This window comes from Simochromis diagramma, unplaced genomic scaffold, assembly GCF_900408965.1.
Source record: "Simochromis diagramma unplaced genomic scaffold, fSimDia1.1 OVJJ01000205.1, whole genome shotgun sequence".
In the NCBI taxonomy this organism is placed as follows: Eukaryota; Metazoa; Chordata; class Actinopteri; order Cichliformes; family Cichlidae; genus Simochromis; species Simochromis diagramma.
In genome coordinates, this window is record NW_024386782.1 from 6572406 (window position 1) to 6599776 (window position 27371).

Consider the following 27371-nt stretch of genomic DNA (forward strand, 5'->3'; position numbering starts at 1 on the left):
GCCTCCCAGCGTGTCCTATCCTGCGCTCTTCTGTCTGACCTATGGACAATTTCAAAAGGAATTCTTGTTTTTCAAAGTGTCTGAATCTGATGTTCAAGTGGAAAGAATGAGGCTACCTGCAGAGAAATGTGAGCTGATTAAATTTACGCTGCATTTCTGATCTGTCACTTGCACAATACAAGGTTGGATTAAATATCACCTGCAATGTGCATTGCTGCAGCCAGTCAATCACTCACGAATGACTCAAAGTTTCCTGTAGTCACGCACACTGAATGACAGATTTGAAGAAATATGATGGCATGGGCACAGAAGCGATCAGTGTCACCAGATTTAGGAAAGTAACCCTCTACCCAGCTGTGATGCTGAGAAATGAAAGCCTATTAAGGAGCACACACATAAATGAAAATGTCATCTTAGATTCTAACCATTTATTGTGACTGTTATGCATATTTAGATGTTTATAAGAGTAAATGGCCTGTATTTGTATAGCGCTTTACTAGTCCCTAAGGACCCCAAAGCGTATTTACACAACCAGTCATCCACCCATTCACACACACATTCACACACTGGTGATGGTAAGCTACATTGTAGCCACAGCCACCCTGGGGCGCAATGACAGAGGCGAGGCTGCCGGACACTGGCGCCACCGGGCCCTCTGACCACCACCAGTAGGCAACGGGTGAAGTGTCTTACCCAAGGACACAACGACCGAGACTGTCCAAGCCGGGGATCGAACCGGCAACCTTCCAATTACAAGGCGAACTTGTAATCAGAAGTCTCAACTCTTGAGCCACGAGTAAGACTAAATATACTCAAAACATCAAAAATGAACTTATTCTTAGTGAATCTGATCTTTTAATCATAAAAGACTCCATGTCAGACTGTCAGACTCCTGAACTCTGTCTCCTGACATCTGACGCACATTTAACTCATGGACTGAACATACACACACACACCCACAACCACCTATAACTGAACACACACACAATGGACAAAAACAAACATGGACTGAACCACCACTCACAACCACTTGCACTTTATATACCCACTGTAGAAATTAGCCACATATCACTAATCTAAACTGCACTACTGTAAATGCTGTATAGACAATCATTCTGTACAAAACAATAATTATAGTTCTACAACTTTTTACAACTGTTTATAACTTATATAGTTAATATTTCATATTTCTGTATAGTTTTCATATTTATATCCTGTTCATAGCCTGTACATACTTATAGTTATAGCATATTCATAACAAACCTTCATACCGTGTACATTGTAACATACCTATAATAGACCCTTTTTTGTAATATATCTATATTATTGCTAAAGCACTTTCTGGATGGATGCAAACTGCATTTCGTTGCCTTGTACTTGTGACATGTGCAATAACAATAAAGTTGAATTCTATTCTATTCTATTCTAACATATGTGTATTACTTTGTTGGTGTGTGCATTTACTACACACACTTATATATTTTGTAAAGTGCTACTACCAGTATGGCTTCTTCATCTTAGCTGCACACATCACAATACTAAAGCTACACAGCTCAATTACCTGTGAAGCCTGAGCACACACAACCTTCAGGAGATTATTGCCATTACTCATAACTGTGAACAAGCTGTTCCATGTTTTGAAACAGGATGTGACTGGTTGAGAAGTTGAGAAAGGGACGGTCATTGGTTTAAAACCGTTCATTCATTTACTTTGAGGTGTTTACTGTGTAACGCACTGAGATGTCATGGAGACCACATGCTCCGACAAGTTGAACGTGGCTCAGAGCCAAAGACCAGGGGCCTCATCAGGAGAGGTAAACCATAATGCAATAAGACGAGCATGCACGAGCACACGCATGTGTGTTTGTTTGTGCGTGTGCACGTGAACTCGGTATTACAAAACAAACAATTCCTAAAATCAAATATTTGCCTTTTACTATTTTATTTACTAAGTTTAGCTTAAGGAGAATTGCCTTGAGGGGGGCCAGATGGTGCGATACAAGGTAATCTCACTGGCTTCTCTAATTAAACCTAATTAATTGGTGGCTGACAGTTTGCTGTGAATGCCTGGGGCTTTTCAACCATACCACTGCAGACAGGATTTAGCATGCTATTATTAAAGCTTTTAGGGATTCACTCACATCTAATCTCAGCCTTGCAGTATCTCACATGTCATGAATATGGCAGCCATGACAGTCCAAACTAGAGCAGTGAGATTCACAGGAAGGAGTCAAAGAGTTAATGCTATACACTCGAAGCAGATTAATCTGCATTATGAAGACACTGAAACAAAATTTGATGGTTCCGCTCATCATTTTCCAGGAGAAGCACCTAATGTACAATAATGCTTTCTACAAAAAGGTAATCGTGAGTTCTCAAATAAATGATCTACTTATTGTTGTGCCTTATATCTACTTTAGGGGGAAAAAAGGTCTCTCACATTTAAATGCTAAACAGTAGAGCTTTCCCAGGGTTTTTATTCCAGCTTAATTAAAATGCATCCTTTTGTGAGGACAATGTAAAAACACAGTAAATTTATCATTTCTTACAGCCCATTGTAAATTACTTTTTTCCCCACTCAAACAATAGGCCAAAACATAGTTTGTTTTGTGTTAATCTATCACACGAGCAAAAGAAAGCATTAAACTTCCCATCTGAGAAGCTGGAACCAGCTAAAGATTTTAGAAGATCAAAAACTGCTGCTATGCTACTAAACTGCTTCATTTGTGTTGGTTATCTGCATCCTCCTTCTCTGGATCATAACTAGGGATGCTATGGCTCCGAGTGACAGCTGATCCTGTATGATCCGGTATTTTTTAATCCTCTTTTTTGCTTCTTCAGCGCAGTCTCAACCCTGCCATGTACAAGAAACAGCATAATGACATAACAAAATCAAATCAAATCAAATCACTTTTATTGTCACATCATATGTGCAGGTACATTGGTACAGCACATGTGAGTGAAATTCTTGTGTGCGAGCATCACAAGCAACAGAGTTGTGCAAAATACAATAATGTAAACAAGCAAAATACAAGAATGGCTACATCTGAAACTAATAAATATATGTACAATATATAATAGTATATGCATTTCTGGGTGTGTATACTAAATATTTTTCTACGTGTGTGTGTGTGTGTGTGTGTGTACACATATTATAACAACATATAACATATAACAACAGCAGCAGCGGCAGTGGGGATTGTTATTTTGTTGCACTTGTTTTAAAACTATATATATTTTGGGATGTTGCCAGTCCACCTGGGCTTTGTCATGCTTATCAGATATAAGACCTTAGGGATAAAGGGGTAATCTCCATCAAAAACATGGTCACGTACTGTACCAGTTCTGCCTCGTTGAACCACTTAATAAGAGTCCTTGTATAAACATTAGTCAAAGAAATGTTTTTAGAGGTTGAGGATTATTTATACTGCTCAACTTTTACTGCACTTCAAAGACCTCAAGCTGCGAATATGAGCTTGATTAATTAACTCGTACTGCTAATCTATAATCTTACTTGAGGAACAAATACCGCAACACGCAGCGCTTATTTAGCATGAGAGATGGAAAATGTGAGACTATTACAAGGTAGCACATGCAATTATTTTACCAGCCGTAGCTGTCATCTCTCATCCTCTGAACACGTTCGCCTCTCTCTTTCTTTATCTTACTCTGTTTTGATTTCCTGGTTCTGGCCATTATTCTTGTTTGTTCAGTGTTTCTGCTTTGTCAGCTCTCCAAGACACACAGAGCCTCAGAGCAGAATGTGGATGGCGACTGCAACGCCTTTCTTTCAGACTGTGAAACATTTCATAATTGAAATATTGGCCACTGGTGTAGAAATTGGTCTCTGGAAAGAAGCCGAGGTGATTTCTCTCCCCCTTTTTTTCCTCTCTGCCTCAACTGTGGCTGAGTGTGAGACAAACCTTATGATGCATGCTCAATCATCCAGGTAAGTAAATCTCCAAAAGTTGATTCTGTTCATCTGGACGTAGCGTTTTGTGGGAGAAACGTTTTGTCACTTCTTCAGTCTCAGCTGACTGCCGGTTTCCCCAATCATATAAACAGTACATTTGCATAATGACTGAAACCAGCCCACTGAAGAACTGGGAGGTCAGTTCCTTAATCTTAATTATGCAAATTCTCATGACCATTGATCAACAACCACTGACCAAAACCCACTGATCAATGGCCATGAGTACCATTCACAGACAGTTGGGGAATGGCTGCAATCACAGCATTGTAAGATGGCGAAAGATGTACCCTTAGGCCCCCTCCTCGATTCAGAGATGGTCTTTACCTTTTCACGTAAATTGCCTCCTTGACTCTGCACTCAAACCAGCGTTCCTCTGAATCTTTTAGTGAAATTTATTTCACTGAAAGTACAACAGGAATATTTTACCTCCCTGGTAAAATCGCTCGCTTTATGAACTTTGTACCAATTTATATCTTCATTGTGTTTCCTTAGTTTACAATATTGGTCTTATTGATATATATGTATGATTTCTATACATTGTACATCAGATGACCACTTTGGTTGTAAGATTCAGAATATTATGTATTAAAAGCTAGATATTTTAAATGAGAATAAGAAAGAAAATTATTTCTTTGTGCCCCTCTTTCCCTGTTAATGCCCTGCCTGCGCCCCTGTCAAAATTTTGCTAGATCCTCCTCTGCACAGTTACCAGCTGTCAGCTACTTAGAAAAGGATCCTGGTGTTACTTGTCTCTCAGAAACAGTTCACAACTTCCCTTCAACTCATTCATGTCACCTAAAAGGTAAACCTGTTTCTCCATCACCTGTTCAGCTCTACTGATTAAGTAAGGACATCTCCTGGTTTCATCTTCACGTTTCCCTCTCAACAGATATCCAAACTGGCATCATGACCAGCAGCTTTTACCGATGTGGCTCCAGCAAACATCAGCTGATACTAGAAATTAATATTAAATAAATTCTAACAACAGCGTATCAAGCTTAAACGTGCTGCTGTTGTTTCACGCGACATCCGCTGATTTCCTCGTTCTGGCGCAAAATGGGCAATAAACAAACAAGAGAGAAAAGCCGATCAGCTGATCATTTATCAGTTTCGTGATTGAAGTAGCAACAGGAGAGGGAGAGGATGAGAGAAGAAGAGGCAGCAGCGTAAAGACAAAGAATAACTCCAGCTTTGTGGGGGTTTTTTTCATTCTAACTGAAGAAAGGGACAAATCGCGTTCCTTTTCACCTCAATACCAGGTGGTCGGTTGCATGTGTGCAAACCTGGTGACATCTATAAGAAACGTGTTCCTGCTGTGTTTGTCAACAAAGGTTTCTCAACAAAGAACTAAGTCAGGTTTTGCTTGTGGATCAAATGCTCATAAACAACAAGGGCCACTGACTTTTTTTTTTTTTTTTAGCAATCACAATACGAAGAACAGTCAAATTGACAGTTGCACCACGACTATAGCACAGGAAACAAAAGCTCACTGTGCCATCTCAAGTGAAACGTTAGCCTCGCATTAGGTAATTTCTCCTCGAGGAGAATGGTTATAATTTCACCAGACACAATAACCTCTTCCTCCAACAGTACGAGCAAAGACGCTTTGCTGTGCCATTAGGCTGCGATAATGAAATAAACACTAGTGTGAAAAATGATTTCCATCACTCCTGTCCCCATAGAGTCTGATATGTGTACAACAACAAACACATCTGAGCAGCTTGACGTCCAATTAGGCTCAGCTCTCATAAGACAGACACTCTGTCAGCACTCTCAAGACATTTTGTACATTCAACCCCTGCTTGACACTGATTCTGACGACCGTCTTTCATACATCGCCAAATGAATACGGATAACATCAAAACAGGATGTCAAAACTTACTGTTGGCTTTGTTTTTATGGGCACATTCACTGAGGCCTCTAAAAGTTATAGGCCTTGGTATCCTGGATGAGTCATCATCATACTAGCTTTTTCTGCCTAGGTGTTTACTTAAAATAGATCCAGGTCTTCTGCAAAGTGACAAAAATCCACCAGTAAGGAGGCGCTTGGCTGTAAAACAATGCTGTACGTACATATTTGTCTCTCTATAGTCCAATTGCAGCCACTTGGGTCAGTGTTATTACATAAAAAATACCTAAGGATTGAAATCGCACCAAAAACAGACAGAACCAGTCTCTGTTAAAGCCGCATTAGAAAACTGGGCCAAGGAATGTGGCCACCTTTCAGTAAATATTGGCTTAACCAGCAGGAAGTACAGGAAAACCAGTCAATGTTTAACCATTTTGTACTATCCTTATTTGCAATTCAGAAAATATTTATTTGTTTTTTAAAGTGAATATGTATTTGATTTTGATTAGATATCATCAATTACTATATAAACTAATAAATATCAGTCTGATTTTAATGCAGCTATACATTTTTGTAGTTTTCAGTATTAGTGCACTCACTGGGCACCTTATCAGGTAAATCTGCTCAACTGATTGTTGATCCAAATATCTAATCTGCTAATCACATGGCAGCAACTCAGTGTACACATGATCAAGACAACATGCTGAAGTACAAATTGAGTATCAGACTGGGGCAGAAATGTGATTTAGGTGTTGAGGTCAGCCGAGCTGGTCTGAGTATTTCAGAATCTGCTGGTCTGCTGAGATTTTCCCACACAGCCATCTCCAGGGTCTTTTTCTGGTCTGGAAAAGAGGCAATAAAAAAATCCAGTGAGCAGCAGTTTTCTGCACAAAAATACCTCGTTCACGCCACAGGTCAGAGGACAATGGCCAGACTGCTATAAGCTGAGTGGAAGGCAAAAAATTGAAATGAACACTTATTACAACCAAAGTGTGCAGAAGAGCATCTCTGAATGCACAACACAGCAGCAGAAGACCACAACGTGTCATACCTGTCAGTAAAGAACAAGAAACTGAGGCTCATCACAACTGAATTCAATTCAATTTTATTTATATAGCACCAAATCACAACAACAGTCGCCTCAAGGCGCTTCATATTGTACAGTAGAGCCTACAATAATAGATACGGAGAAAAACCCAACAATCATATGACCCCTTATGAGCAAGCACTTTGGTGACAGTGGGAAGGAAAAACTCCCTTTTAACAGGAAGAAACCTCCGGCAGAACCATGCTCAGGGAGGGGCGGGGGCCATCTGCTGCGACCGGTTGGGGTGAGAGAAGGAAAACAGGATAAAGACATGCTGTGAAGAGAGACAGAGATTAATAACAGGTGCGATTCAATGCAGAGAGGTCTATTAACACATAGTGAGTGAGAAAGGTGACTGGAAAGGAAAAACTCAATGCATCTTGGGAATCCTCTGGCAGCCTACGTCTATTGCAGCATAACTAAGGGAGGATTCAGGGTCACCTGGTCCAGCCCTAACTATATGCTTTAGCAAAAAGGAAAGTTATAAACCTAATCTTAAAAGTAGAGATAGTGTCTGTCTCCCGAATCCAAACTGGAAGCTGGTTCCACAGAAGAGGGGCCTGAAAACTGAAGGCTCTCCCTCCCATTCTACTTTTAAATACTCTAGGAACAACAAGTAGGCCTGCAATACGAGAGCGAAGTGCTCTAATAGGGTGATATGGTACTATAAGGTCATTAAGATAAGATGGGGCCTGATTATTTAAGACCTTGTATGTGAGGAGCAGGATTTTGAATTGAACTGAGCATCCTTCAAAAGCCACAGCCTACCTGAGGATCGTTGCTGACCATGTCCATCTTATTATGGCTTCTTACAACCATCAGACAGCTCAGATTTTCTCAAACTGATTGCTTGAACATAACAATATGTCCTCTGTACTTATACAGCCTCCAGTTACCAGATTCCAGTTCAATAGAGGACTTTTGGAATGTGATGGAACAGGAAATTCGGATATGCAGCCGACAAATCTGCAGCGATTGTGTCATGCTTAATATGGACAAAAATCTTTGAGGAATGTTTCCAGCGGATTGCTGAATCTATGCTACAAACAATTAAGGTGGTTATGAAGGCAAATGCGGTCCAACGCGGTGTAACTGTGTTGTGCCAAAAAGTACTTTGCAGTGTTTCTATTTTCTATGTATAATGGCAAATGCTGACCATAGTCAAGAAGATTTTTTAGGGAGATATATATAAAATAAAGAAATAGCCTGTTTCCCAAGTGTCTTCATGACTCTGATGTGTTATTTGCTTCAATTTCCACTGGTCTCATCTGTTGATGAAGACATTTTTAATGTCAATTACACTTTTATTTACCCAGATAAATAAAGGATATATAAAAGTCACTTTCAAACAAACAAACAAACAAACAAAAAAAAACTGATTGCACCTTCTATGCTCTGGCTAAATATGGTCCACAACTCATTTACCACAATTTAAATACAATCATTTTTGGCACAAAATTAACGAGGATTTTTTTTTCCCTTTTGCTTATTTATTTATTTATTTTCGTATTTATGACAAATTTCAAAAATAGAAATTAAAATGTACTGATGAAAGAAAACAGCTGATATTCCATTCATCGAATATCGGCGAGGCTCTTTCAGGTTGTCAGTGACTTTATGAGGGACATCTTCCTCTTTTGCTTGTTTGTCTTTTTCTTCACCAAACTAAGAAAACAGTCCATAAAAGCCGGTGTTTCTGTTCTGCAGCTACTGAGCTACTGTTATTGCCTTTGTTTGCTCAAGGAAGTTTATTCAGCTTTTTTTATTTGTACATGTTTTAATGCACGCTGTAGCTCACATTATGGCCACTTTTCTACAGTGCAGTCCATTTTCCGAAAACACTGCCTTTCTTTCCCCCTTTTTTTCGTTTTTTCCTGTTTGGTTTGTGCAGTTCTTTGTACATCCGGCGTGTACCTGCGCGAGAGGCGCATCTGTCCTACCTCGTGGTGACGTCAGATCAAGCCAGTAGTTTGTCCTCAGTCGCTGCCTGAGCTGGGACTGCTGAAGATATCTGCGAGGAGGAGGAGGAGGAGCTGTCAAAGTTTGAGTTGCCCACAGAAGGAAAAGTCTTTTTTACTCAACGAGCAGAGAGGGAGAAGGAAAGGCGACGTTTTTAAGTTTTGGGAAAGCGGAATATCTCGGCTTGTTGGCATGGAATGACACCTTCTCACCGGGAGCTTCAAAATAACACGATGGCAGCCCGTTTTCTCAAGTGGATCAGTCTCACGTCTCTGCTTTGGCTGAGCTTCTGCGGTCTGGCAGAAAATAAAGGTATGTGAGGTGTACGTAGTTGGGTCTTAATGGTAAGCAGGCTTTCACTTTCTTCTCTGTCAGCGTTAACTTAAAATCACAGAGAAATCTCGGGCCGGTCACGAAGCCGCAGAGAAACTTGATCCAGAATAGGAGGAGGGGGGGGAGAAAGTTTCTCACAGTCTCGCTGCTCCGGTTGTAACCTGGTTAAAGCTACAGAGGGGCTCAGAAGAGGTTAGTCACTGAAAACGAACACACTGATTTTATTATTATTATTTTTAAAGAAAGAAAGAAACGAGAAAAAAAAGTGATTTTTCCTTTTAGTCAATTGTTCAAATCTTTCCCCACCAAAAAAAAATCTGGCACTGACCGTACCGAGAAAATCTGCACCACTCTGAGGACCATGCAGGCAGGCAACGGATGTGGATTTGGGAAATTTCTGCCTTTTAATCTCGTCTGTTTATGAAATGTGCGAGCACTGTGTGAGCTTTCCATACTCCGTTTTGTGACAAAACTCTTACTGGCATATGCTGAAGTACACTTCATAAATGTGGATTTCTTATCCTTTCTCACAGACCAGATCTCACACCAGTGGTCACATTTGTTTGTTAGTATTTTTAAGCATCTTCAGACGTGATAAACATCTGATCCTAGATCAGCTCGAACATTCTCCTTAGTCGACTTGCGCAAACGATATGAAGTTGGGTTTTGTTTAAGTGTTCTTTTGGCCCTGAAAATAAGGTCAAAGTAGTCTTATTATTTTTAAAGATAGCAGTGTTATGACTGTTCCTTTACTTTTCTCCCCCTATTTTCAGTATCCTTGAGTTATTTGGAAAATCAGTAGTACGTTAGTTGTTAGCCTACTTTCAAAAACTTACAAATTATATATATATATATATATATATATATATATATATATATATATATATATATATATATATATATATGTATATATATATATATATATATATATATATATATATGTTATTTACTCCTTGTTGGTTTGAGTTACTCAGGACCCACAGAGGGGAGATGTTAGGAGAGAACGTGACCAAACATATCACTTTAATCCCTAATGGATTTAACTTCCTATTCTCGTGAATCATGTATCATTACTCATTACAGTGTTGTTCCCCTTTTTAAGCGGATAAGCGTGTACTCATAGTGCCACCGGCCCACGTGCAAGCCCCATCTCTCCTGTCTGGTTCCACGAGTGGAGACCAGTGCCGCTTTGAAGAGAACCATAACAAATCAAAAGTGTTTGCGAGCCAAAAAGACAGAGTCCCTAAATATTTCTGGGCTTCTAAACAAACTGGACATTTCATGCAGCAGCAAGTCTCCCACAGTAAATAAGGATTTTGGAATTTTATTAAGACAAGAGAAGATTAGTGATGAGCAGCTGTGATGACAGATACGCTGTGCAGTACTATTAGGTTTAATTACACTTCTTTTTGTTAGTTTTTTTTTTTTTTTTTTTTTTACAACTGATCCCATTTGAATTTCCAGTGAAGTGTGAGCTGCAACATATGTTTCTGACAGTTCAAGTTGTTGTTGTTGATTCGTGTGTTTTTGGCCAGGGGCTGAGACAGATGTTTCTATGTGCCACGCTGTGTTTTAACTAGCACACAGTGTCCAGAGCAGTCAAATTGATTTGAACAAGATGGCAAATACATCTCCATGACGCTCCTTTGGAATCAAAAGTCCAAATAACAAACTATTGGATATTTGGGCTGTTGTGCAATCGTAATAAACTCAAGTAACATGTAAATGAAATCATGTTATTGATTAAAGAAAGAGTTACTAGGAGGGTCGTGCCATCGCTGTGCTGCAGGTTTATCCAGTAACTTGAGAAGAAACCAAATATGGAGTGAGTTTATTAATAATTACATGATGAACACTTGAAAACTTGAGCTGTTTAGTGCTTGGATTATAGTCTTGTCTTGGGGAGATTTACATGTGTATGTGTAAAGACATGCTGATACCAGTATACTTACTGTAGGACTGGATATACATGATATTACTATGGTAGTAATGGGGGCGCGAGTGTGTTACGCCTTCTAGTATTTAATTACTTTTCCTGATGTTTTACATTTTTACGGGCACACCTTCTCAATATTTTTATTGTGATATTTGTGGAGATGTCATATTCATACATTTTCTTCTCCAAGGTCACACTTGTTCTGAAAACTATACTGGCTGTCACAGGGCAAGAGGTGGGGTACATCCTGGACAGACAAAGACATATTTTCACCTATGGGCAATTTAGAATCACCAATTAACCTAGCATTCATGTCTTTGGACTGTGAGAGTACCCACACAGGACAAACTCCCCAGTAAATGCCCCAGATGTTTGGTAGATTTGATCCAATGCCTTTTTTGTTGTAAAGTGATGGTCATCACCATGCCACTCCAGCTTAAGCTTTAGAAAAAAGTAGGGTCGTTTTCTTAGGACATCAAGGAGAGTGTAATCCTTGGACTTTAAAAAACAAGACCGGCAGATGCACATTTTCCAGGGATGCTTGACTAGTCAGTCTAACTAAGCAGTGTCTGTTTGACCTATTAAAATGTGTTTGTGTTGCTGGGAAGCAAATGAACATCTGGCCAGTGGTTTACACTTAGAAGAAGCAAAAAAAGAAAGAAAGGAAAATGTAAGTTTAGAAAAATTTGAAATTGGTTGAGATCATGGAAACTTTTTTGCATATTGTTCTGTGTTTGGACTCCTGTTTTTTGTTTTTTTGTTTTTTATCTAAGTTTACAGATCATGTGACCTATTTCACCCTGGAGGTCTCTGTGCTGGAACTGAGTTTCTGTCATGGAAACACAATCAGCGGCATTTTTTTTTAAAGGTTTCACTGAAGAGGCCACCTGGTAGAGCTAAAATACATGCAGAACTGCCGTGCTTCAGTTCTGTTACATCAGATTTAGGAGCGTTACAGTTGAGATCAAACTTGTGGTCGCTGGCAAGATTCAAGAAGCATTACAGATGTAACTTTGTATTTATTATAATCATAACTTCATATTTACTTTGGAGGCATAGCTCCGGTAATCCAAAGAAGCATTTAAATCAGCCAAAGTTGCCATCTGTGATGATTTAGCTTATTACATTTCTACACTTTGCTCGCCCATTTAGCCCACCTGTTTCTAGGGGTGCTACTGACAGGCCATTAAGGCTTTTGGAAATGAATTTGAGATTTGATAATGCAGAAGCTTTTCCCTCAGGACGCCCGCCTGTCACTCTTGTGTTCCTGCTGCAAAATGGAAAAGCTCCTCGTTCCTTACACTGGCATAATTAGTTTGTTATTGCGAGTAATGCCCACAGCTTCGCCCAGCAGCCGACCGCAAGTAATAATGGATGATTTATTTCACATTTGCTAAATGGTTTTAGAATGATTACTCCTTTGTGACTGTTTGTGACTGGCTTTGTACTGCAAAGGCGATGATTATATATTTTTTTTATTGTGCACTCAAAAATTTCTAAGCACTTCTACTTTTTGTTGTAGAATGATGCCAAGCCGGAAATATGCAGTAAAACCTTCCTAAGAGCCACTCTAACTGACACATGAGTTAACCAGTGAAAGATGAAACTAATCACAGGAGCATGTCAAGAGCTAAATCCTTAATCCCAAATCGAGGCTCCCTCGCTTGCTTTTGACACAATGTAACCCGCTTATATCAATATGCTTCCCCCCCAAGTTAATCAAGTTCTGGATAGAAAGCGATAGAAAGATAGGAGGAAGTCTGCCTCAATCACTGCATTTACATCTGCTTGCACACCTGCAAAAGTTAAGCTGACTCATGACAACATTTCAGTCCTGCAGTGCATCCTGAGTAAGTGCTTTTCCCTGTGTAACAAGCCAGCTTCCCCCATAAGTCATCTGTTTTTTTTCTTTTCTTTTTTCATCACTTTAAGAAACCCATTTCTTTTCTAGGATTGGATGAATGTTAGTAGTGAAATATAGTTTATGATCTTGTGTAATCCTAGAACATCTTGCATGCATTTTAGTGTTCTGAGTGATCCTAGTACTGCTGTGGCTGCTGCTATCTCTTGCAGGTCTGCTGATGACCTTCCCAGATTTACATCTGCTGCAGTCATTGTCAGAAATCATGTTTTTTTTTTCCCTTAATGTTTGGGCCATGGGAGCAGGAATATAATTTCTTCGTCCTTCTTCCGCCTTCTCTGCTTGCTTTGATGAACTGCACCAGGTCTGAGCAGCATAGACTGCTGCAGAGGTGCAGGATTTCGGTTTCACCCTGTGACAATAGTGCCTCTGTAGAAAGCAGGTTATCTGGCAGCACTGATACTTTTGTCGAGCAACTGAGATCTGTGCTGTGTAGCAGACTCACCCGAGGCTAGACATCCATGTCATCAAGAGGAAGCCTAGAAGTGAAGCAGCTTTTGTTCTTTTTACCTCATTTTTTTTTCTGAAAAGACAATAAAATCTATTGTGTCGACCTACAAGTCAAGTAGTATTGCACTTCTGTAAATGTTATGCATTTGGTTCCACTACCATGAAGCATAAACCCAGAAATCCTCGAAAGCCTAAAGAAGAAGTTTCTTCGATGAGTGATGAAGCATTTCTCCAGATGAGCAGAATTAGCTTTCTGGGGTGTAGCGTGTAGACTTTAGGCAATATTATCCATTAAATGCTCCAAAAGCCTCCAACACCACAAACAGAATCTTGTTCATTGAAGACTCGATAGTTTATAGACAGTAACCAATGGATATTCACAGCATTTGTGCAAATGCCATCCCTCCTTACCATACGGACTGTTTACCTCAAGGCAACCGAGGCTTGCTCAAACATGACTGGTCAAAAGAATTCAGACTACAAAAGGAGGACAGATTGAAACCAAACAGCTAGAATACTAAAAAAAACAAAACAAAACAAAAAGAACTGCAACCATTGCTGCAGATTAATGTTCATATTGAGATATGTGTTTATAGTGGCAATGGGGATTGTCTGGCTTTTGGAGTCAGCCTCAAGTGGCCTGGATTGCAGTCTCTAAAAACTTTGTTTTCTCAGTCAGTAAGCCAGTGTTTTTACTGCAACAACTAAAGATGCTACCCATTCTGTAGTTTATATACATTAAGTGAGAAACCAGCATGGAGTAAGGGGCTAGATATGTGGGTTACTTATTGGGTTACTTATGGTAACAAAGCCATCCGCAGCACTTTATGGCCTTTCCATGATCCGCTGGTTGTGCATGGAGTATTCAGTGGAAAGAGACCCAGAGTTGAGCTGGAAAAAAAGGCTTTCTGCTATCTCTCATCTCATCAAGTGCAGTGTCGTGTCAAAAGGGAAAGGAGGCCAAAGCTCCAATAGTTTTATTATGACTGCATTTGTATGTCTTAAAGAATGCTTTGCTGAGGTGGGGGGGGAAAGGGGCGTTGTGGGATTGTCACACTTTTGTCTGATTTCATTCTTTTTCCTTTTGGAGTAATGCTTCAAGCCCTTGTTTGGCTGAAAAATAACTTTATCTTTGGTAAACATGCCATACAGCAGCTCACATCTGATTCATAATGTACTAGAAATTCACAGTGTGTTGATAATCAGTGTTTTTCTAGGAGTGCCTCATGTGTAAATATGAAACTTGGGTTAAGCTGCAGTGAAACTGCTGAAACAGTAAGCTGACTTTAGCTGGAAAGTGGGCGCTGAACATATTTCCATCCTGCAGGCTTTTAGCCTGAATGAAAGCCATGGTTCTGCCACACTGCATAGCCTGTTCTGAAACACGTTTTTCTTTAGAAAGAAATAGGTTGCTGTATTTGTATTCAGTGTGGAGCTCTATAGATGTGCATGTCATTGAGATGTCAATGGGACGGACAGGGGTTGTGCACAGATCAAAGGAAGAATCTCAGCAGCAGAGACAAGCAGGAAAGTCGGGATACGCAAACAAACATCAGAAGGATGGAGTGCGATCTTTGACTTTGTTATCCGTGTCCTTGTTTAATTGTTCATCAAAGAGGCGTCGTCTTCTTTTTTTAGTTTGCTGCCGCTTCAGTGTAGCATCCAAATTGCAGATGAGAGTCTCTCAGCATTATCCTGCAGACCTCCTGCAGGTGTGTCGTCACCTCTGTTGACCTCCACGTCATTATGAGGCGCGATGCTTCAAACTGCATCCCAGCCAGAAGAGGAATCCCCTACAGGGACGAGAACAATAGCTTCACAAATAAATGTCCATCTCAGAATATTTCAGAAGAAAGCATTGTTTGTGAGGGGTGGTGACCGATCTCAGAAACTTGCTTCCCTAATAGCATTTAGGCTCTTCCTGTGCGGTCTGAGCGTGATTCACTAATGTGAGACTGTGTTAGAGGTTTGGACCTTGTGGCACAATATGGTTAATTAGTCCAGGTTATGTATATGAGTCCCAACGTTTGTCAAAAACTATTGCATTAAAGGTCCAGGATGTTTAATTGTTCACCACTTTGCAGTGTAAAGAGAGGGGCTTTCCTGCTTCTCTTCCTGATTACAAAAGGATGTTAGAGGTCCCCCAAGAGCATTTAACCAGAAGCATTATGCTATTTTTTTTATTGGCGTGCATTGGCTTTGGTCCATTTTTTTGCTCAAAAGATTTGTTTTTTCCATGCTCACTCCTAACAGTGCTGACAGATACTGATGTAAAATTGTTCTGCTTCAACTGATTTAAATTGACTTCATGCAGCTGACTGTGTAAAGCTTGGCTTGAGAGTGAACATCAAACTTTATCAGCTTAATTTTTGGCAAACATAAATCCTGATGCCTTTCAAAGGAGTTCTGATCAGGCTTGTCTGGTCCGTAGTTTTTATTACCTATGAAAAAGAGTGTTTCCTCTGTTATTAAGGCATTATATGCGCCATTAAACGTTTGCATGTCATGTCAATCAAGACAGACTTACAGTATATGACTCCCTTTTATAGATTGAAAAGGTAGTGCTGTTGAGTAATTTCTAGTCAAATAGAAAACAAAAGGGATTTGTCTTGTTTTGTCCAAAGAATTTGGCATGTACTGTGTGTTCAGTGTGGAAAAGAAAAACAGGTTCAGTGGTGTTTCTACCTTTTCTCTGTCATTCAGCTCGGCTTACACTTCGGCATTAAGATAAAATAGGCTTGTTGACTTCATGAATTTAGTTTAAACTCTATGTACACAGGAAAATTGTGTGGTCATGTGCTATGCTCACATCTACAGACATTCAGAATCTCTTAACTTATTTCTTTTATTCCAGTCTAGACCTCCTTTTCCTGTCATTGAAGATTGATCTGAGCTTACTGGGTGCCAGCTGTGGTGAGCTTCCCTAACAGGAAGGATTCTCTCCTAAAGCAAATTTTAAAGCTCGAAATGAAACAACATTCATAGTCTGTTTGTGGCTGCCTTCTAAATAAGGTAATAGGAGTGCGCGCTTGACTGAGAAACGCACACAAAGAAAAGGAAACATGAATACATCAGCCTCAGAAACCCCAAGTCTGGACAAAGGGTTCCTTATTCAAGACTTTGTCGTCTTCTTTGACCTTATCTTGTCATGTGGACATGACTTTACAACCCTGTGTCAACAGGGAGAAGAGAGGCGTGCCTATTAGCTCAAATTCATGAGGCTGCTGCGTGAATAGCGGAATCAGTTGAGCTGATATTGAATCAGGGCAGCAAATCCAAGTTAGATATAAGAGTTTTTTTGGAAATGAAAAGCTCCACTAAGGCACACAGTGTTACATATTACAATGCTAAAACACTGATATTTAAGTATTGTTTTAACTGTGTTAATGATCAGTACAGCTAATCATTCAGATTCCTATACAGATAAAGCTGGGACAGGTCTACTGATATAACTGAATGTAATAGATTGTAAAGCAGCACATCCAATAGTCTAATACAGTGGTCCCTCGCCATAACGTGGTTTACGTTTCGTGGCCTCGCTGTTTCGCAGATTTTTTTGTGTGCAATTTTGCATGCTTTTTTCTTTTTCTTTTTTACAGCGCATTGTGTTCTGCGTCCTGATTGGCTGTAGACAATTGTCAATCAATCTCGTGCCGTGTCTCCTGTACAGTACAGAATGCGTTCAGCTTGTCAAATTTACATAAATCTTTGATTGCTGGCAGGGTGACTCTGAAGTGCTGTACTGTATGTTTGTAAGTTTTCTCCACAACAAACACAACAATGTTGACGAAACGTTTGCACCGTCGAACGCACCTGTGGTAGCACCCAAAAGGCAGAAGAAGATGCTAACCATCACTCAAAAAGTTGGACTTCTGGACATGCTAAAGGAAGGTAGAAGTTACTGTATTTTACAGATTATAAGGCGCATTAAGCGAAAACAAAACATTCAGATAAGTCAAACTTTACTCAACTTATTCTTCTTTCTTCTACCACTTCCATACCATTGATTCATTAATGTTGAATTCTCTCACAGCTGCTCCATTCCCATGTTCTGAACCAGAAAACAGGGTTTGATCTTTGGTTTCATTCTATAATACTGGACTTATTTTTCTACGAAGGTCGAACTTTGAGAGTGTTTAAACAAGAGAGAAAAGTGTGACAATGTTCATGCCTGTCTAACAAAAGTGTATAAAGTGTGCAGTGAGGGGTTTTATAGCCTTAAAACATCTCTATATATAATTGTAAAAAATAAAGCTGACTACTTCGCAGTTTTCACCTTTCACGGGTTATTTTTAGAACGTAACTCCTGTGATAAACGAGGGACTACTGCACCACAAATTTCAGCCAGTCATTCATATCAAAAGAAGAACCGCTGGACACCAAATGCATTAGGACTTATCTTTTAGTTCTTGTCCAGTTTCTTCACATTCTTTTCAGGACACACTGCTGACCATGCTGAGATATGCCAAGTTCTCAGCTAATAGCTCATTGGGATTCAACCTGTTGGTGCTAAAAGACTATTTTTATGCTTATCAAACTCAAACTGCGCTATTGTTGGCATTTTTTGGGAGATTCGTTGAAAGAACAAATTATGTATTTCTAAAATCACTTTAAAAAACTACAGGTAAAGGCATCTCATTGGAAGAAAAACATAAAGAAATGAGGCTTATGTTTATGCCTACAGGTTTGTCTCCAAAACAGAAAGAGCTCTGTGATTACCACCAGGTTATCTCCTGATAGCAAGTAAAGTACAATTCTGACAAGTGAATAACCGTCCTTCCTTATGACAAACCTCTGCCTCAGTTACGAGCAGTTATAACGCTGTTGGCAGAGTTTTGTGGCAGGGTGTGTTAGAGGAGGAAAAGAAGATCAGCTCTTCTCTTGCTTTGGTTCCAGCATTTTACAAGCCAGCATCACCTCTCGCCGATTTCATCACCATCGTAAAACGTGTTTCATCGCAGCCATTTATAGATGGGCTGACAGTGTTTTTCATGATATTGTAGCTGTGGCAGTGACTTCTACAGAGTTGATCCTTGATTTGTTTTACTCCAGCAGCACTAAAATGTAATATACTCAACGCCCCTCGTGAGGTACCTTTTCTAATTGCCTGGTAGGTTTCAACAACACCAATGTTTCGTTGAGCTCAGAATTAATTTCCTGGTGGGACTTTGAGCGGAACATCTTCATTACTGCATGTTTTCATAATTGAAGCCAGAGGCTTGTAAAAAAAAAAAAAAAAAAAAAAAAAAAACAAGCACTCCTTCACTGGCAGTGTTTCCTTCAATAAAAAAAGATTGAACCCAACCCTGTCATTGCGAGACTTCCCACTAAACCATTAGTCAAGCTCACATATTTTATATACCCACAAATCGTATCACTCTTAAAGCATTACTGATAAATGGTCAATATATACACCTCCATTTTCATTTTCATAACAAACCACTTCAGCTGGGTGGAGGATGGGTAGGGCTGATATGCCCTGGAGAGTGCAAATCTGGACCAGTGCCAGGAAGTAGGATTAGCCCGCTGAACTGTCACTGTATCCACTTCACCAACAACCTCTTCCTGAGCTGATTAGGCAGGAGTCTGCGATTATTATTTTTTTGTCATATCAATCCACTTGTTTTAGTATTGTTCCTATTATCAGTCACCAAGATTTACACAAGATTAAAAATACTTAAAACCAAATTGGGTTTTCAGGTCAGAGGACACGTAAGCAGGCGACTAAATTTGATTCCTTTTAAACACTCGAGTCACTGACAATATTGATGTTAGAAAGCCGTCTTTGCTGTCTTTCTTTCTTCCTTTTTTGTCCACGTTGGTTACTGTTTAATCCACTGATTCCTTATGCTTCTGAGCTATAAAATGATCAAAGTAATAAATGTTTGGCAACTGCTGGTCAATTTGAAAAAGAACGTGACAAATCTGAAATGGGATTCTGTGTTTGGAGTTGGAAGCATCTTTACATCTGCTGAGCTGTGTTTAAATCACGGTTATATAATGAACAAAGCAATCGCACTACATGGTTCACTGAGGAACTAGACTGAGGCTTTTGATTATGGTAGATGAGACGTTCAGATTTCCTTTTTCCGCCACTTGAGAGACCTTCTCACTTAAAGGTTAAGTCAGTTTAACCTCAAGGTCCATTTAGTAGCCGCTCTTGAGCTTTCAGATATGTCAACTTATCTATGCCTGCTCTAGAAATTTGCACTCAAGCAAATTTCCCTAATTTTATTTGTTTATTTTAAAGGAAATCCACCTGGGAGAGTGGGGATTTAGGCTTGTGCATAGTCAGAACTGAGTTTTAACTTATTTTTAGCCAGTATAAAAGACATGCTTAGGCCGCATGCCTGTCTGTTCGAAGACAGGCATGCGGCCATGGGGAAGGATTGAAGATGGTTGCCTATTTTTTTCTTCTTCTATCTCTGCAGGTTTAATGTTGGAAAGTTTTTTTTGTTTTGTTTTTTTGTTTTTATCCCGCGTGCACACTTATCGTCCATCCTCCGGTGTAGTCATTAGAATTTGTAGTGTGTGTTTTATACACTGTGCATCCGAGCCGTGGTCCTTGTGTTCAGCAGTGTAGCTGATAGCGGGAAAAGAGTCTAGTCTGCCAAGTCTCATGCCTTTGATGACTGACGCAACGCAGCCAGGCTTGAGGTTGTGCAAACGCCCTTCTCTGTCTCTAGTGAGGGGGTGGCCTCCTCAGTCATAATCAACTTAAGCAAGCAAGCTTTGGACATTGTTTTGGAGCTGCATGTGTGATGTGCTTTTTTTGTCAGGAAAAGGAGAACGCCCCGCACGTTAACAATGGAAGAAAACTGAGCTGTGGGCTTTGGAGAGAGGTGTTCGATGAAAAACTACCAACACTTTCTGTCAGTCCCTGCTATTCATGCGTCTATTGTGGAGATGAAAATACTCCAAAGGTTTTAACAGAGCACTCCCTGGCTTCATGTGCTTGGCAGCGGCCCACCATAGCATCTCAAGCATTTTTAGCTTGATGTGTCATCAGGAAGACGTAGCTAAACTGTAAAGCATTTCTGTGCAAATTAAATCGGTCATGCTTCTGGCAAGTACAACACAACATGCAACTAAATACCCTTTCACAGCGCTGAAAAATTATGAGAGTTCCTCAGCTGTACAAACTTATTCCCTGAGCTCCGTTTGTCCCTGACACTTGCCCTCTGCCAATGTGGATGAGGAAGAAACTACTCATCGGTGGACTTGGGGCCTGCTGATGTGTAAAGCGCAGGCTGAATTTGTGAGTAAGGGATGAGCCACAGAGCAAGGCTTACTAACACAAACCCCAGGGCTTTTACAGAATATTCCTTTTATGGGGTCACTCTCTGTGAAGACTCCAGTGGGGCAGAATTGCTGGAGACATGACTAAGGCTCTAACAGAGTTGTTGGCAGGCAGCGCTGTGAAGCAGTGGCTAGAGCTACACAGAAATGAGCCTGTCAGCTATCGGGCTAAAAATAAGAAGTCCTTAAGCAGAAAGGGTGTCTCGAAGAGCGTTTATCTCTTTTGTTTGGATGAACTGAGGACTTCAGTCGATGAGAGTTATCTGTCTGTCCTCTGTGTTGAGGTGCTCCAACCTGGGGGCAGTTGAACTGGGCTGGGAATGCTTAAACCAACAGGGATTTCCCGATCCACATCTGCTTTGTCTTGCTGGAACGATGTGTGAAGTGTGTGGGCTACTTTTGCTAGTGGTTGTTGGTTTTCTTTCTCGCTCTCACTCACCCTCATTTCTTCTTTTCCAGGCATGGCTCAATGATGATTGTTGGAAAGGAGGATTTGGGGGGGGGGGGGTTGGACGCCCACTCGCTCAGTCTTCCTCTCCAGCTTCCTGTGGGATTGAAGAGTAGTATGGTTTTAACAGGGAAGGAGAAAGAGAAGGAGAAAAAGTGGGGGGGGGGGCTGGGAGTTGTCTTGGCCAGAACGGTCTTCAATAGGGAGAATGTCTGGATGTTAAAGAGGAAGTGGGTTAAATGTCAGAGCATTTCAGGGGAATGGTGGGTGCATTATTGGAATGTAAATGGGGATGAAGTGGTGAGTTTTGAGTTACAGCAGTGGAGCTGATGGGTGCCTTTACTGAGCACTAATGGACTTTCCAACAGGCTATGAAGGAGACTCGCCTAATTAAAACTATTCCTCAATTATTTCAGCTGTTCTTTTATACTCATCATTTATACAGGAAGTGTTTCAGCTCTGGAGTAGAAGGAGCACAGTTTTGTTTAGTTCACTCCGGAAAAATCGACTTTCTTCCCACAAATTTCCTTCTGAAGGTTTATCTCTTCTGTTAACTATGAAGAGAAATGTTGATTATTCACAGGAGAAGCTCAAACAATAACTAGGATGAAAGTCAGTGAGTTAGGCCTCTTGTAAGTCAATAGGCACATACAGTAACATATTTATTTTTTAAGGATTGGGTGAACTTTGTTCACTGAAAGTTAAAGAAAACCAACACACTTTTTTCTCTCTCTTGCCTCCAGCAAACAGTTGCTTTTGTTTCTCTAGTTTCTCCTTCTCTTTGTCTGAGACTTCTGCCCATGGTGCCCCCCAAAACACATCATTTCATTCAGCAGCAACACAGCAGGCTATAAACACAAAAATGACACATATAATCACACGATGAGTATTTAACAAACACAAGCAGTAGATAGCAAACAAAGCTTTTTAAGGATTTTCTTTTTCCAAGCAACTAGGCAAACAAAACTTTGGCATCCACTGTCCCTTTCATTCTGTTTTGGTTTCTATTAACTTCTAAGCGAAATCATGTTTGGCGCAGTGGAATTATTGTGCAATAACCTAAACTGCTGGACCAAAACGGTAAAGCTGTTGGATGAGAAACCAAAACAATGAGCTGATAGAGTTTCGTGGAGCTCAAGGTAACTTCATAATCAGGTGTTATTTCTTTGTCGAGGTTTGTCCTTTCACACACTGTGAGCTGACCTGTTGTTAATATTAAATATTGATTATTGTTGCCTAAATTAGGAAAAGTAGTAGTTTTTTTTTTTTTTTCGTTTATAAATAGAGCTCACTGCTTTCTCCCAAAGGTCAGTTGATTATCCCATTAATGTAGCCTTTCCAGCACTGTGTACTGCCTTAAGGTCTTGAAAATGCTGATCACAGTATGCAGCAGTGAGTATACATACTTTTTTCCTGTGTTTGTGCAGAACCTAAATCCACAGTTTCCTCACACTGAGGTGGAGAGTAAACATTATGATGGGTCCAGCCACAGGTATCTGGAGTGTCTCAGTGACTGGTAGAGAGGAATCATCAGGAGCAGAGAGTAAACATGAACCTTTTTGGTCTTTATTTGGTCACTTTGCTGAGCTTTTAACAGCTAAACTTCACTGACTGCGCTCCATCTGCAGCGGGGCCAACAAATGTAGTCACTGGGACTGAACTGTTATGAGGACATGTGATGTATTGAGTAAGACCCTTCATTTGCTGGTCTTCTACAGCTGTCCACCCCTATGTTTTGTCCCCTTTGTTGGCCTTTAGGGAAAGGTCATCCACGGCCATACGTCAAGTGTTCAGCTTTACACCCTCTTTCCACAGTTTGACCCCACAGCCGGGTGTCCCACATTTACTTCTCTGTTGGCTAAACCACAAACCAATCCTGACATTTTTTTTGTTCTTTTTGGTTTCAGTTTTTTTTTCCCCTGTCTTTTCCTTTCAGTCACTTCTTATTCTCAAATAGTACATGAAGTTCAGTTTAAATCATTCTTCGTGTCCTCCTCTCCCTAAAGACGACTGTTAACAACCATCTGGTTCAACATTGAGGGGTAGCCAGCTAACCCCATGCAAGAGCAACTTCCTGAGATGTCAGAGGGCCTTGTGTTTTTGCATTCATTGGGGATAGGGAGGGAGAGTGTCTCCATGTGTGTGTGTGTGTGTGGAGGGGAGGGTATCCTCTGAGTCCACTACTGACCCCTTTTTCTTTTCTGAGGCCCGAAGATGTTTTCTCTTAGGGATTGATATGACTCCCACGCAAAGGAAGAGTGCATTTCCCCTCAGCAAAAAAAAGCAGGACTTAAAAATTCCTGATATCCTAACTACAAAGTATGTTTATATGAATGAAGCGCAACACCACTGAATGCACATATGACCACTTGTAGTGCCTTCTCAATCTCAGCCAATCAGAAAACATAAGAGAGGGAAAGGGGAGCTTGAATGTACTTCTTTGAATTTTTTTTTGCATCATTAACTTACTTGCCTTTGGGAAATTTACAATTCCCTTAAATCTGAAGGTTCAGGAACTAAAATAACCACAACACCAGTAATCGTCAACTTGAAACTGAAGCCAACTAAAGCAGATTGTATGGTTTCTTCTTCTCTTCCCATCACCATCCTCTTACAATACACATGTACTTCTAAATAGGTGAATTAATCTTGGCATCGATTTGTTATAAAAGTGGCGGATACACTGGAGATTGAATTGTGCAAGATATTTTACCGTAATGCTGTTGACTTGAGAGAGTCCTGTTACTTAGCATCGTTACCTCCCTTTAATCATGTATACGTTTTCAGGTAATGTAATTATGAGACTCTGGACAGAGCATAATTGAATCGCAGGTAGTGAGTGAGAGGAAGAGAAAGCGGCAAGACCATTTCTGTTGTCTGCAGAAAGGTATAAAGCATTATGATTTAATTTTGTAGATGGCGGCTCACTTTGTTGGAGGAAACCATTAGAGGGATATCAGGGGAAGTTTGGTTTACTTTCGTGAGGACTCGTTATTGCCTTAAAGGGGGGGGGGGGGGGGGGGGGAGCTAGGTTTCATCCAAACATGCAAATAAGACCTCAAATGTAAATTTGTGCGACTGACTTTTTCTTTTCTTGTCTGGGTTTAGTGAGTAAGATTGTACATTCGATCTCATCTTGTTTGGTTAATGTCTCTCAAATGTTTACACTATATTGTCTGCTTTGACTGTGGTGTTGTGGCCCGTCGCAATTTGTACCCATTTTCTCAATAAATAATTATGATTTTGCCAACCATCAAAGAAAAGGTTTACATTATATACATCAGTCTAAGAATATAATCTAAGAATATTTATGCTAACACAAACATACCACAGCCCTTTAGTCGTATGGGATGACGATATAAAAACGTCTATCGTTTCATTCGTTGACTGTAGAAAACATGGTTTCATTTTAGGCTATCGTTTGTTTCGTGGTGTCGCAAAATTTTACGGCAATATTTTTTTTCATGGTTTTGATGGTCACTGTAGTGGCTATATTAATTTCTTAAAGTTCTCTCTTTCTCTTATATTTAATATAACCACACTATGGACAAGCGCCTGTTTTTATGGGCTGTCGTTAGCAACAACGACGGTAAAACCATCGCATGTCCGCTTGTTTATTTTCCACATAAACCTTTCACAATAAAGCTCAAGATCCTGTTGAGACTTTTCAAAATAAACGGAATCACGTGAAAAAGTATGCAGAGTGTTGACGGATGAGAAGCAAAAAAGAATCGTCAGGTGCTAAAAAATAAACCTTAGACTCAGACGTTAGAACAGGCTTTCCCCCGCAGCACGCCGTGTAATAAATACTCACAAAGAAAACGGCGGCCGTTACAACTTATGTCTAAAAATGTGTAGTTTCATGCATCAGTTATAACACTTGACTCCAGCTACACGACGCCCAGCTGGAAACACTTCACCTACCCGAGATTCACAGAATTTACAGAAAATATTACATTTTTTGTGATTTATATCGTTATCGGGACGATAGATGTTTTATATCGGGATATGAGATTTTGGTCATATCGCACAGCCCTACCCTTTAGTTCATGTGTCATTTTAAAGATTTTTAAAGGAAAAGTGCAAGATTTGGAGCTCAGCAAACGGTATTTACCAGGATAGAGAGTGTTGACGTTCTAATGTAACCCCTACATCAGAAAACAAATGTGCATTCGCCAAAACGTTGACCCATTCCTTTGAGTCCTCAGTCATACAGGCCTAGAAATCGATCAGCAACCACCGGCTGCTAATGAAAAATGTGTATTCCCCGAATGGTTGGCTATTGGTAGCTGGAGGTTGATGGTGTTGCAGGAAAAGCCTCCTTGTGATTGCTTTGGTTGTTAGCAGGTTGCCTGTAGTTTTCAAGGAATCTGCTCATGCTCATGCTCATTGAATGCAAAGTGGTCGCAGCAAGGCCTTTGGTGCAGCACATGTACATCTTCACCTAGCAACTGCCAGCGGCCTCCAGCAACACACACACATTTTTCCTTGACAGCTTTAAGCTGACAGGTGAGTCATAAAAACTAGCACCAGTATAGTTTTTATAGAGACAGAAATTAGTTATAAAAGCCCAAAATGTTTTTCTTTGTTTTCACTAGGCAGAAAACATGTTTATTTGTGCTTTAAAGGTGGGCATTTTAATGCTTGGACCTGTGAAATGGACTCATTTCTGAAGCCAGCCTCAAGAGGCCGAGGGAGGAATTGCAGTTTTTGGCGCTTTTGCCTTGACTTCATTTTTCAATCCTGGATGTTGCAGCTCATATTTATGCTGTACAGACATTCAGTCTCAATTCTCTCCAGCCCATTTTCCAGGATTACTAGGTTGCCTACTCGAACATTGACTTGAAATCTCAAGAGGAGCGCATTTGACTAATTTAATAGAGCACCTGTCGTAAAAACAAAAACCAAAAAAACAGAAATCTTTTCTAAATCTGTCATCAAAAAATGTTGAAAAAATATAAAAGATGTTCTTTATTAGGCAAATAACAAACCAAAGTCACCTATATTTGAGCTGGCACACAGGACTTCTCTGAGAAGTAAAAAATGAACAGAACATTCAACGGCAAATATACGTTTTCTCTTCAGGAATCCATTACTTGTGTGGTGTATTTTCATCTTTTTTGCAAAACAGTAAAATTAAAGATTCATGCATAACAACAATAATTGCACTTTAGCATAGCATTTTGATTAAAGACGGCTTGCACACACTGATTTATTACAGCAACACAGCAAACAAGAGCAACCAGAGAGCACAACTTCCCCTGAAGGGCAAGGGCCATAGCCTACTAAAACTCTGGTGTTTTATGATGTTTTTGTTACAACATGCTGACATCAGCCTTTTGTATACAACACGCTGATGACTGAGCTTTGACCATGACCTTAAAGTATTACATATTAAAATGGTGTATTTTATTATCTTTATCCATATGATTGAAGCAGTATTGGCAGAATTTTTTTGGCTTCCAGAAGCTGAAAAAATGAGAGATTTTAAGATATTCATGTTGTGTGTGCTAAGCTGCGAACAAACAAACAGACAGACAACCGATTAACCCCCTTTGGGGGAAGAAGGACTTTGGTCATTACCAATACTGTTTATTTATTGTTGTTTTGTATGTGTGTATGTATGAATGGTGAACCAAAGACAATTTTCCATTGATCAGGATAATAAAGTTATTTTATTGTGGCTGTATGTCAGGTGGCAGAGCAGGTCAGCCACTAATCAGAAGGTTGGTGGTTCGATCCCAGGCTGCCTCCTGGCTGCATGCCAAATATCCTTGGGCAAGATACTAACCCCATGTTTGCCTACTGGTGGTGGACAGAGGGCCCGGTGGCGCCAGTGTCCGGCAGCCTCGCCTCTGTCAGTGTGCCCCAGGGCAGCTGTGGCTACAATGTAGCTTGCCATTGCCAGTGTGTGAATGAATGGGTGAATGACTGAATGTAGTGTAAATACGCTTTGGGGTCCTTAGGGACTGAGTAAAGCGCTATACAAATGCAGGCCATTTATTCTATTCTGTATTCTCTTTGTAAATGTTTATTAAAGACATAATGAGATAATTATCTCAAATACTAAACAATGGTTTCTTTTTTATGTAGTGGTGCAGATGCCATAGCCTCCA

At 40.1% G+C, this 27371-nt stretch overlaps 1 protein-coding gene across 2 annotated transcripts in view; it reads left to right on the plus strand.

The window, feature by feature from the left end:
* Positions 1-8869: 8869 nt before the first annotated feature.
* The window catches only part of egfra (epidermal growth factor receptor a (erythroblastic leukemia viral (v-erb-b) oncogene homolog, avian)), a 44436-nt gene continuing 25934 nt past the window's right edge, over positions 8870-27371 (plus strand). For both annotated transcript variants that reach the window (XM_040019079.1, XM_040019088.1), the window contains exon 1: positions 8870-9180. In XM_040019079.1, the coding sequence (XP_039875013.1) occupies positions 9066-9180 (115 nt within the window). In that variant the 5' untranslated portion in view covers positions 8870-9065. The remainder of the gene's footprint in view (positions 9181-27371) is intronic.